This window comes from Rana temporaria, chromosome 13, assembly GCF_905171775.1.
Source record: "Rana temporaria chromosome 13, aRanTem1.1, whole genome shotgun sequence".
Taxonomy (NCBI): domain Eukaryota; kingdom Metazoa; phylum Chordata; class Amphibia; order Anura; family Ranidae; genus Rana; species Rana temporaria.
In genome coordinates, this window is record NC_053501.1 from 102,549,996 (window position 1) to 102,562,654 (window position 12,659).

A 12,659-nucleotide genomic window follows, 5' to 3' on the forward strand; every position below is an offset into this window, starting at 1 on the left:
ACCCTAGTGACGCCACTGCCTAGAAGACAAGCCAAAGCCAGAACCAGAACCCAAGGCGACAGAAGACTGAAATACCAGGAAGAACTGGAAGGAATATTTTTAGCTCCGGCATTGTGTCAGTAGGCTGAAATACTTTTCCAACACAAAAAAATAAAAGTTTGGCAAGGCATCGGGCTTACAATGGCCGCCCCCTGGCGTGTTTTGTCTTGGCAGTGATTAAAGCCTGAACATACAGACAAACCAGACGGGTTCAGGACGGGGTCACTGCCTTTTTTGGCAGAATTCTCTTGAGAATGCACTACAAGCCCATCTATTGTCTCGTAGCGGCAGCCAAGATGGAAACAACGAAAACAAAAAGCTTCGCAACAAACAACAACAGATACAAACAATGGTCTTCTTGTTTAAACATGTCTGAAATAAGAACTGCGTTGCTGTCCTGAAAAGGAGACTCTGATTGGCTGATCTGAAGTTCTGACTTCTCCGCGTTCAAACCCTTTCCTCCTCAGCATTGAGACGCATGGAGGACACAGCTCGCCGCTGCCTGTCCCACAGCTTTCCACCATCACCTGCTGCCTAACCTGCCACCAAGATAGGTGGCGGTCAGACAACGAGCGGGCGTATGGGGTCACAGTGGCTGCATTTGATGGGCTCAGTGGCTGCATATGATGGGCACAGTGGCTGCATTTGATGGGGCACAGTGGCTGTATATGATGGGGCACAGTGGCTGCATATGATGGGCGCAGTGGCTGCATTTGATGGGGCACAGTGGCTGCATTTTATTTGGCACAGTGGCTGCATTTGATGGTCGCAGTGGCTGCATTTGATGGTCGCAGTGGCTGCATTTGATGTGGCACAGTGGCTGCATTTGATGTGGCACAGTGGCTGCATATGATGGGGCACAGTGGCTGCATATGATGTGGCACAGTGGCTGCATTTGATGTAGCACAGTGGCTGCATTTGATGTGGCACAGTGGCTGCATTTGATGTGGCACAGTGGCTGCGTTTTATGGGGCACAGTGGCTGCATTTTATGGGGCTCTGGCTGCATTTGATGGGACACAGTGGCTGCGTTTGATGTGGCAAAGTGGCTGCATTTGATGGAACACAGTGGCTGCATTTGATGGGATATAGTGGCTGCATTTGATGGGCACAGTGGCTGCATTTGATGTGGCACAGTGGCTGCATTTGATGTGGCACAGTGGCTGCGTTTTATGGGGCACAGTGGCTGCATTTTATGGGGCTCTGGCTGCATTTGATGGGACACAGTGGCTGCGTTTGATGTGGCAAAGTGGCTGCATTTGATGGAACACAGTGGCTGCATTTGATGGGATACAGTGGCTGCATTTGATGGGCACAGTGGCTGCATTTGATGTGGCACAGTGGCTGCATTTGATGTGGCACAGTGGCTGCGTTTTATGGGGCACAGTGGCTGCATTTTATGGGGCTCTGGCTGCATTTGATGGGACACAGTGGCTGCATTTGATGTGGCACAGTGGCTGCATTTGATGTGGCACAGTGGCTGCGTTTTATGGGGCACAGTGGCTGCATTTTATGGGGCTCTGGCTGCATTTGATGGGACACAGTGGCTGCGTTTGATGTGGCAAAGTGGCTGCATTTGATGGAACACAGTGGCTGCATTTGATGGGATACAGTGGCTGCATTTGATGGGCACAGTGGCTGCATTTGATGTGGCACAATGGCTGTGTTTGATGTGGCACAGTGGCTGCGTTTGATGTGGCACAGTGGCTGCATTTGATGGGGCACAGTGGCTGCATTTGATGGGATACAGTGGCTGCATTTGATGGGGCACAGTGGCTGCATTTGATGGGCACAGTGGCTGCATTTGATGGGCACAGTGAGGCTGCAATTTTTTTTTTTTAGAATTTTTCAGTTTCTTTGCTCCCCCCCAACTATTTGAGCACCATTTAGGCAGTATAAAGAGCAGCAGCAGACTAACAAGATCATCTGTCTGCTCACTCTGTTCTCTCTTCCTATCAACATATTCTCTGTTAGCATATTTGTATACAGCTCGCCTGATTGGCTTCCAGTCCTGTCTCTCCTGCTCCCAGTAGGAGTGCCGCTGCAGAGGCGATCGCCAATGGCAGTTAAGATTCAGATATATTCACTAGTTCCTTTTTGTAAAACAATAAATGTACTACATTTTTTTGTTGTCTTTTATATCTGCCTAGAGTTTAGCTTTAAAGCCTAATGCTGGCCATTTACACATTTTCAAACAATGTCAGCCACTTTCAATTGATTTTCAATCGCAAAAGCAACCGAACAGATCAAGGCAGCCTGCCACCATCACTTATATCAATTGAGGAGGGTTTGCTCATAAATAATGTATTGTGTGTTTGTGTCATAATGTGTGAATAATACCCGGTAAAGTATCGAATATGTTTATTTCCTATAATCGTCAGCTCCATCTAGTGGTCATAATGTGGTACTTTCCTGATTGAGGTATTTCAGGAAAATACAGCATTGCGGCCACTAGATGTAGCTGATGATTATCTTCCTTGTCTCGCGGAATGAATCCAGAGTGGAAATTTGGATATTCAGTTTTTTTAATACCTTTCTGATTTAGTTTAGTATGAAATGGTGCTTCATGCCCTGCCCTGCTCTCTGTTGACAGATAGGCGGGAAAGCGAAGCACGAATGGACTACCCTACAAGGCTTTTCGAGTCGCTAGCAGACTGGGAGAACGAAATCGAAAGGCTCGGAGCGACCGCCTGGAGAGTGACGCCCCTTAATGAGCGTTGTGACACCTGTACCAGGTAATGCCATGAGAGTAAAGGGGCGTGTGCCATATGTTATCACACATGAGTTTTAACCACTTAGGGACCAAGTTTCTTTTTCAGACTCATAGCTAGATTCAGGATGGTGAGCGCATACTTGCGGCGGCGGCGTAGCTTACGGCATTTAGGCTACGCCGCCGTAAGTTAGCGAGGCAAGTACATGATTCACATAGTACTTGCCTGCTAAGTTACGGCGGCGTAGCCTAAAGCGGGCGGGCGTAAGGGCGGCTAATTCAAATTTAGCTGAGGGGGCGTGTTTTATGTTAATGGAGCTTGACCTGACATGATTGACGTTTTTTTGGAACGGCGCATTCGCCGTCCGCCTACATATCCCAGTGTGCATTGCGGCAACGTACGCCGCACGGGCCTATTGGTTTTGACGTGGACGTAAATTACGTAAATCCCTATTCACGGACGACTTACGCAAACAACATCAATTTTTCGAATTTCGAAGCGGGAACGGCGGCCATACTTTAACATTACTATTCCAACTATTTGATGGAATATCTTTAGGCCTGATAATGCGTTACGTAAACGGCGTATCTGTACTGCGGCGGCCGGGCGTACGTTCGTGAATAGGCGTATCTAGTGATTTACATATTCTACGCTGACCGCAATGGAAGCGCCACCTAGCGGCCAGCCAAAATATTGCACCCTAAGATAGGACGGCGCAAGCCGTCGTATCTTAGATAGGTTTAAGTGTATCTCTGTTTGAGAATACACTTAAACTTAGGACGGCGCAGATTCCGAGTTAGGTCGGCGTATCTACTGATACGCTGACCTAACTCTACCTGAATCTGGCTATCAGTGTTTACAAGTTAAAAACAATTTTTTTTTGCTAAAAAAATACTTAGAACCCCCAAACATTATACTTTTTTTTTTCTAACACCCTAGAGAATAAAATGGCGGTCGTTGCAATACTTTGTCACATCGTATTTGGGCAGTGGTCTTACAAGCGCACTTTTTTGGAAAAAATACACTATTTTTAATAAAAAAATAAGACAACAGTAAAGTTAGCCCAATTTTTTAATGTTACGCCAAGTAAATTGATACCCAACATGTCACGCTTCAAAATTGCGCCCGCTCGTGGAATGGCGACAAACTTTTACCCTTAAAAATCTCGATAGGCGACGTTTAAAAAAATCTTCAGGTTGCATGTTTTGAGTTACAGAGGAGGTCTAGGGCTAGAATTATTGCTCTTGCTCTAATGATCGCGGCGATACCTCACATGTGTGGTTTGAACATCGTTTTCATATGCGGGCGCTCAGGGCAGGCATCACAAATTTTGGGGCCCCTTACACAGCTTTAGGCAGGGCCCCCCTGGAGCAGAGAACTGACGAAAAGAAAGTGTAATCTCTTCTCTCCTGACGCGAGATAATAAGCGGGGGGGGGGGGCATGGGGACCATCGGGCCCCTTACAGGTGTAATGCAATAAAAAAAACACGGTAGGGGGGCCGGCCGGGCCTGTAAGGGCCCCTGGGGACCATAGGGCCCCTTACAGGTGTAATGCAAAAAATAAATAAATACAAATTTAAAAAAAACGGGAGTGGAGAGGGGAACATCGGGCCCCTTACAGGTCTAATGCAAAAAAAAAACGGGAGGGGGGCCAGCCGTGCCTGTAAGGGGCCCTCGGGAACATCAGGCCCCTTACAGGTGTAATGCAAGAAATAAATTAACGGGAGGGGGGCCATCCGGGCCCCTGGGGACCATCAGGCCCCATAGAGGTGTAATGCCTGTACTCCCCTGATGGCAGCCCTGCATGCGCTACTCACGTATGCGTTCGCTGCTGCGCGCAAGTTTGTCAGGACGGGGCGCTTTAAAAACAATACATAGATTCATGCATTGCCTGAATCTATGTATTATCGCCACTGCCGCCCACTACTCAGATGGCCGGCCCCCTGGAGAGCGCCAGCCATCTGAATAACGGCAGTTGGTTGGCTGTGGAAGTGTCTATCAGAGCCACCGGAGGGGGGCAATCTGGCGGCATTTTAGGGGCAAACTGGCAGCAATTGATGGGCACAGTGGCGACAATGGCATGGCACAGTGGCTGCGTTTGGCATGGCACAGTGACGACAATTGATGGGCACAGTGGCGACAATGGCATGGCACAGTGGCGACAATGGCAGGGCACAGTGGCGACAATTGATGGGAAAAGTGGCGACAATGGCATGGCACAGTGGCTGCATTTGGCATGGCACAGTGGCGACAATTGATGGGCACAGTGGCTGCGTTTGGCATGGCACAGTGGCTGCGTTTGGCATGGCACAGTGGCTGCGTTTGGCATGGCACTGTGACAACAATTGATGGGCACAGTGGCGAAAATTGCATGGCACAGTGGCGACAATTGATGGGAAAAGTGGCGACAATGGCATGGCACAGTGGCTGCATTTGGCATGGCACAGTGGCGACAATTGATGGGCACAGTGGCTGCGTTTGGCATGGCACAGTGGCGACAATTGATGGGCACAGTGTTGACAATTGATGGGAACAGTGGCTGCGTTTGATGGAATGGCACAGTGGGGACAACTGATGGGCACAGTGGCGACAATTGATGGGCACATTGGCTGCGTTTGATGGCATGGCACAGTGGCGACAATTTTATGGCACAGTGGCTGCGTTTGATGGGAACAGTGGCTGCGTTTGATGGGCACAGTGGCGGCAATTGCTGGGCACAGTGGCGGCAATTAATGGGTACAGTGAGGCTGCAATTGATGGGGGGTTTTTTTTCGTTTGTTTGCGCCCCCCCCAAAAAAAAATGTGTAAAAGAAAAATAAATTGTAAGAGTAAAAGGTACTACATGGTGCCTGTATATCGGGCAGTGGGAAGAGCATGTGGCCCTATGATCAGGTTCTCCTCCTCCCATGAGGTTTCCCTTTAGGAGAGGTCTCCCGAAGAAAGGGGTCCACCTGGTTTTGGCTTCATGGACCATGAGTACCTTAGTCCTCGCCAGGAGTCTTGCGTCTGGGCGATCAGGGCAAAGGTCCTTTCTATTCATGGGAGGACCGCATGTACACCTTGCGCACTTTTTTGAGGGCTTCACTTTTGTTTTGCACCTTGGAATGTGTGCACTGCAAGACAGAGCTTAAAAAGAGAATTTTTTTGTGTGGGGTAAATGGTCACAGTATACCAGGGGCCCCCGAATTCATCCCAACCCAGAATGCAATGCAGCTCCATTAAGCGGTTGCAGAATGCTGGTGGTGTACTTTAGTGTTATCCTCTTAGACAAAAGTCAATATTTCCATAATCAATACATTTCCCGGATCTCTCTGCTGCTTCATTTCCCATAACCTAGAGAACATGCACACACTGTGACCCCCTTGTACATTCAGGAGACACGTGTCACCGCTGTTCTGTATACTGTATATGAAGAAATGACCTCCTTGGCGGTGCTCTGTTGATGTTCTCTGTTGCACAGCTCGGAGGTAGACCTGTCACCCGGTGTGTGCCAACTTCCACTCTCACTTGTTCTATAGGCAACAAGCTTAAACTGCTGCGATAGTACAGTCTTTAACCTCTTTGCTGCCAGAACCATTTTTGCATCTTTTGCGCATTTTGAAGATATTTATGTTTATGTTTCAAACTGCAGTCTGTCATCTTTTGACGTTCAGCCTGGGCGATCACTGCGGTGGGATAAGTGACATTGACTATTTTAATCTTTATGCCACTAGCATTAGTAAATAGATAAGAAAATGTATTATATTTACTTGTTTTAAACTTTTTTTTTACATTCCTTCAGTTGCTTCCTGGTTTCTAGCCTAGGCCAAAATGATGTCATACATCCCAGGAGTCTTCTATGGAATTTTTTTGTCCTTCATCTGGGGTTTTCTCAGTTAAGCACACCCTCCTGCCTGCATGCCCGAGCTAAGGGCAGATGAATTTCAGGAGGTATAGGCTACATGAATCATCTGCCCTTACCCAAGATGGCTGTGGCTAGAAATGCTAGGGAGATGTTTTTCAAAGTGATTTCTCAACAAAATAAAGCATGGAGACGTAGATGGTTGGGGGAGAATGCTTTGAATATTAAAAATAAATTAACCACTTGCCGCCCGCCTTATGCAAAAAGACGTCGGCAAAGTGGTTTCAATATCCTGAGTGGACGTCATATGAAGTCCTCAGGATATTGAGCTGCTGCGCGCCCCCGGGGGCGCTCATCGCGGCGATCGTTGTTGCAGGGTGTCAGTCTGACACCCCGCAACACCGATCTAGGTAAAGAGTCTAGGTAAAGAGTCTCTGACCAATCACGGCTGATCACGATGTAAACAGGAAAAGCCGGTAATCAGCTTTTCCTCACTCGCGTCTGTCAGACGCGAGTAGAGGAGAGCCGATCGGCTGCTCCTCTGACAGGGGGGGTTTGTGCTGATCGATTATCAGCAAAGCCCTCCCGAGGATGCCCGCCCAGGACCACCAGGGATGCCACTAGACCACCAGGGATGCAAAACACAGGTATGCCACCCTAGACCACCAGGGATGACAATGACAGAAATAATGGATGCCAATAAGTGCCCGCAATGGATGCCAATCAGTGCCCACAATTTACAATCACTTTAAAAGTCAGCAGCTACAGAATTTGTAAAGGTTTTATTATAAGGACAATTACCTGCCCCTGGGTCCAGTGATGTCGAGCCGATTCTTCAATTGGCTCCGGGTCAAGGCGCTGTCATTTTCACTAAAGTAAACCAGCAGTGAAGCTCCCAGTAGCCCAATGCACGAGCCACGCTGCACTTTGTGATTGGTCCTGCAGTCTTCTGGGGCCTGTAATGAGCCTCAGAAGGCTGCGGAGGAAGGAGGGGGCTGAACTTTCGCTCGGATTGCCGCTGTGATCTGTCCGAAAGTGGGGGGGGGCAGGTCCCTGTCAAAATGAAGTACCCCCCCCCCCCCCAAAAAAAACATTGGCCAAATGTAAAAGAGAAGGGAGGATGGAGGAGGAAGAGCGTAACTTCCCCTTTTGGGTGAATTTGCACTTTAAATTGTGTTTTCAGTTTGTGGTACTCGGATACAGTCTAGTTCCACATTAATACAGTGATTTCCTATGATCGTCAGCTCCATCTAGTGGTCATAATAGAGTTCACCCAATAGAGCTGACGATCATAAGAAATTACTGTGTTAGGCAAAATAATTCAAAATTCATCAAGAATGGGCGAATGTATGTCACGTATGTCCAATAATTTTTTATAAATACCCCCCCTCAGTGTAGATTTTAAAGAAGTGCAATGAAGTACCTTCTTACTACCAATTTTTGTTTTTACACTTTTAGTTCTGCTTTAAATGGCTCTGTATTTGAACCTGGCTCCTGAGCTGGCACAGACAGCAGATGCCTCCTTTACCACGTCAAGCCTCAAAGTCCTTTATGTCTTTATTTCAGCCTCTCCAAGTACTTTGTGGTCCCCTGCAAGCTCTTGGACAATGACCTAAAGAAGACATTTGCACATTTCCAGCAGAGGCGGATAGCTGTGAGTACTGCACCGCGTCTGATCTTCGTCCCTAGATTAATATGTATGAAATATCATATAACACTGGTTTCTTTTTTGTGTTAAATTCACAGCGATGGTCGTGGCATCACCCGTGTGGAAGTGACCTGCTGAGAGCGGCTGGATTTCAATCCAACACCGACCCCGATAAAGAGGACCTGAAGTAAGCACAACTTGGGAGGGGGGTGGCTAATTCGGTTTGGATGATACATCTAAATGGTTGTCCATTCTTATTAATAGACTTCTGAAGAGCTCTGTGTCTTAGAAAACGTCAACCTGCTCTATTATGGGTTCAATTATAACCAATCTGGACACAGCCCATGTTTCTTGCTGCCTAGGAACTCCATGGTTGACCTACGTGTCTGGATTGGTGCTGAACGCATGAATTTTATTTGTACATTAGGTCGCCATTGGGCTGATTTATAATGTTAAGCAGCGGTGCTTACTGCCAGAAGGGCTCATGCCCATGGCAAATGAGGTCACTGCCAGAAGGGCTCATGCCCATGGCCAATGAGGTCACTGCCAGAAGGGCCCATGTCCAATGATGTCACTGCCAGAAGGGCTCATGCCCATGAGCAATGAGGTCACTGCCAGAAGGGCTCATGCCCATGGCCAATGATGTCACTGTCAGGAGGGCTCATACCCATGGCCAATGAGGTCACTGCCAGAAGGGCTTATGCCCGTGTCCAATGAGGTCACTGCCAGAAGGGCTCATGCCCATGATCAATGATGTTACTGTCATGAGGGCTCATACCCATGGCCAATGAGGTCACTGCCAGAAGGGCTTATGCCCGTGTCCAATTAGGTCACTGCCAGAAGGGCTCATGTCCATGTCCAATGAGGTCACTGCCAGAAGAGCTCTCATGCCCATATCCAATGAGGTCACTGCCAGAAGGGCTCTCATGCCCATATCCAACAAGGTCACTGCCAGAAGGGCTCATGCCCATGTCCAATTAGGTCACTGCCAGAAGGGCTCTCATGCCCATGGCCAATGAGGTCACTGCCAGAAGGGCTCTCTCTCATGCCCATGGCCAATGAGGTCACTGCCAGAAGGGCTCTCATGCCCATGGCCAATGAGGTCACTGCCAGAAGGGCTCATGCCCATGGCCAATGAGGTCACTGCCAGAAGGACTCATGCCCATGTCCAATGAGGTCACTGCCAGAAGGGCTCTCATGCCCATATCCAATGAGGTCACTGCCAGAAGGGCTCATGCCCATGGCCAATGAGGTCACTGCCAGAAGGGCTCATGCCCATGGCCAATGAGGTCACTGCCAGAAGGGCTCATGCTCATGGCCAATGAGGTCCCTGCCAGAAGGGCTCATGCCCATGGCCAATGAGGTCACTGCAAGAAGGCAATATACATTGATTATGCAAGATCAATACAACTGCAGAGTTGCCTATGCCCCATGCTCAGTCCCATGTATACCAAAAAGATGTAAAATGTCACCTGTCCACATTTCCACCTACCTCGTACTCAGAATGGCGATCTGTCCACATTTCCACCTGCCTCGTACTCAGAATGGCGAGCTGTATGTGCTACAGGGATGGCACGCATTCGGTGCACCAGAACCACAACATGTCTTTGTGTTCTGGAAATCAGAAATTGCCAGTCAACCCCTTACTGCACCAAGATGCATCACCTGCTGTCATTGCTAGGGGGATTTAGTCTCTCTAATTATCCTGGTGACCATTGTCCCTGGGACTAAAAATGATGAGAAATCCAAAAGTTTGAGTTGTCACTAGTAGGGTTAAACTGGGTTTGATCTGAACTCGGTCCAAACCCAGTTTGGTGGAACCCGTAGTGCGTCACATAATCACATTCCAGCCAACCTAATCAGCAGCACCTGAGCATTCCCCGCTCCACATCTGCACACACAGGTGGGGATGCTCTTGATGTCATTGACCCAATATGACCACATGGCCATTGACCCATATTAGGTCAATAATGTCACAAGCTTTCTGGCCCTTTTGTGAACGGGCAACCGCAGGGCAAAGAATGGCAGGTGCTGCAGATTTGGCCGAGCTGGGATGTTATCATGTGACAGCTATCTACGGCTTCCACCAAACTAGTTTTGGACCGAACCTACCTCTTCCTAGTCATCAGAACAAGAATAGAGGATAATTCTTCCAATGGGGACACCTGAGTGAGTGAGTAACTTGTATAGCGCTACAAATGCAAACTAAATCGCCTCAAGGCGCTTTTTGCATCCAGTGCCGTCCTGTGTCTTCAGAAGAGGTGGGTCTTAAGTTTTTTTCTGAAGGCCCGATGGTTTTCTTCCATGTGGATGTCCGTGGGTAGAGCGTTCCATAGCCATGGTCCTTGGACTGCAAATCTTTGTTCTCCTTTAGATTTGTAGCGGGTCTTGGGGATGTGGAGGAGGTTTTGGTTAGTTGACCGGAGGGTGCGACTAGGGGTGTAGTGTTTTATTTTCGCGCATAGGTATTGAGGAGCGTTTCCTTGTGTGCATTTGTGAGTGAGGCAGAGGGTCTTGAATGTAACCCGATCCTTCACGGCTAGCCAATGGAGAGTCCTCAGGGATGGGGTGATTGATTCCCAGGTTTTTTTTCCTGTTACCAGTCTGGCTGCTGTGTTCTGTGAGACTTGCAGACGTGAAATTTGGAATTTAGGGAGTCCGAGGTAGAGGAAGTTTGCTAAGTCGAGTCAGGAATTGATGATTGTTCCAACTACTACTGCTGTGTCTACGCAGAGGATGAGTCTACGCACCAGGCGGCGATGGTAGTGAGATCCGCTGACTACTGGTCCTATTTGCGCGTCCATAGTCATGTCTGAGTCAAAGATGACTCTGAGGCTTTTGACTTTGGTGCTTGGGGTGATGATTTGCCCAAGGATGGTGGGTGGTGTGCATGTTGTCCTTGAGTTTTTCTTTCGGTTTGCGTGGAGAAGTTCTGTTTTGGATCCATTAAGTTTGAGGGAGCTCTCCGTCATCCAATTATCGATCAATAAGAGGCAATTTTCTAGTGCGTGGTATTGGTCTTTTTTGTTGGTGATGCAAAGGTAAAGTTGAGTGTCATCAGCGTAGGAGTGGGCACCATACTGTGCCCTATATGTGCCCTCTTGCTCTATGTAAAATCCCCTGCTGTGCCCCATAATGTATCCTTTTGTCCCCATGTAATATGCCTTGCTATGCCTCATAATGTGCCCTGCTGTGCCCCATAATATGAGATTTTATCCCTCCTAATGTGCTCTGCTGTGCCCCTTAATGTGCCCTCATGCCCCTATGTAATATGCCCTGCTGTGTCCCATTATGTGCCCTCTTGTCCCCATGTAATATGCCCCATAATGTGCTCTGCTGTGCACCATAATGTGCCCTCATGCCCTTATGTAATATACTCTGCTGTATCCCATAATGTGCCCTCCTGCCCCATGTAATGTTCCATGCTGTGCCCCTCTGACTCCCCCCCCATGTAATGTGCCCTATAATGTTCCCTGCTGCCGTCCCATGTAATGTGTTTTACTGTGGCCCCCCCAACCTGTAATGTTCTCTGGTGTGCCCCATAATGTGCCCTGCTGCTCTCCTTGTAGTGTGCCCTTCTGCCCTCCACACACACACATATTGTGCCCTCCTGACCCCCTGTGCTATGACCTGCTGACTTCTATACTTTGCCATTGTTCACCCATGCTCTGCCCTGCTGTCCCCTGTGCACTGTTTATCTCAGGTTCGACCCAGAATTGAGGCATCCACGCATTGCAAGCTGGGGGTGGGGCTTTGTGTGGGTGTGGTTTGTGTGGGCGGGGACACAGGGGGCCCCATGACCTCCTGTTGCCCAGGGGGCCCCATGAGTTGTCAGTCCGCCCCTGTGCAGGACTATTCTATCTGAGATTATTACAAGGAAAGTGATGTATATATACTTGTATAGAATGAGAATGAACACAGTTCCCAGCACCAAATTCATTTTGATGGGCTTGCTTATGGCAAGAAATGTTCACCCATTCACTCTCATAGGTTTGTATGGTCAAGAGACACTGCAACAGTATCTGTATAGGTGACTCTGCAAGATATAGCATAGCACAGCTGTACTGAGTGAAACCGGAGTAAGGTAACACTCATCTGTGCTTCAATTACATGTCATGACCCCTTGTCCTACGATTTCCCTGAAAAGACGTATTTTCTTACGTCTCATTGTCTCTTCTTTTATCTCTTTCATAGAGCACATGGTTATCTGTACTGTAAAGCCTTAGCACAGAAAGTCTTTGCAATTAAAGGGGTCTATTAAAAAATTGCCATTCAGATGCCTCCGCATTCCCCTAATGTGTCTAATGTGTTTATTTCCTATGATCATTAGCTCCATCCAGGTGCCATACTGTACTATGCAGTGGCGGCTGGTGCTCAATTTTTTTTGGGGGGGGGGGCAAACAAACTGAAAAATACTGAAA

General features: G+C 48.3%; 1 protein-coding gene across 1 annotated transcript in view; it reads left to right on the forward strand.

Annotated features, from left to right (window-relative positions):
• Positions 1 to 12,659, forward strand: part of MTMR11 (myotubularin related protein 11) — a 141,525-nt gene that overhangs the window by 75,629 nt on the left and 53,237 nt on the right. The window contains exons 7-9 of the mRNA XM_040333753.1: positions 2,632 to 2,773; positions 8,157 to 8,244; positions 8,337 to 8,425. Coding sequence (XP_040189687.1) covers positions 2,632 to 2,773; positions 8,157 to 8,244; positions 8,337 to 8,425 — 319 coding nt within the window. The remainder of the gene's footprint in view (positions 1 to 2,631; positions 2,774 to 8,156; positions 8,245 to 8,336; positions 8,426 to 12,659) is intronic.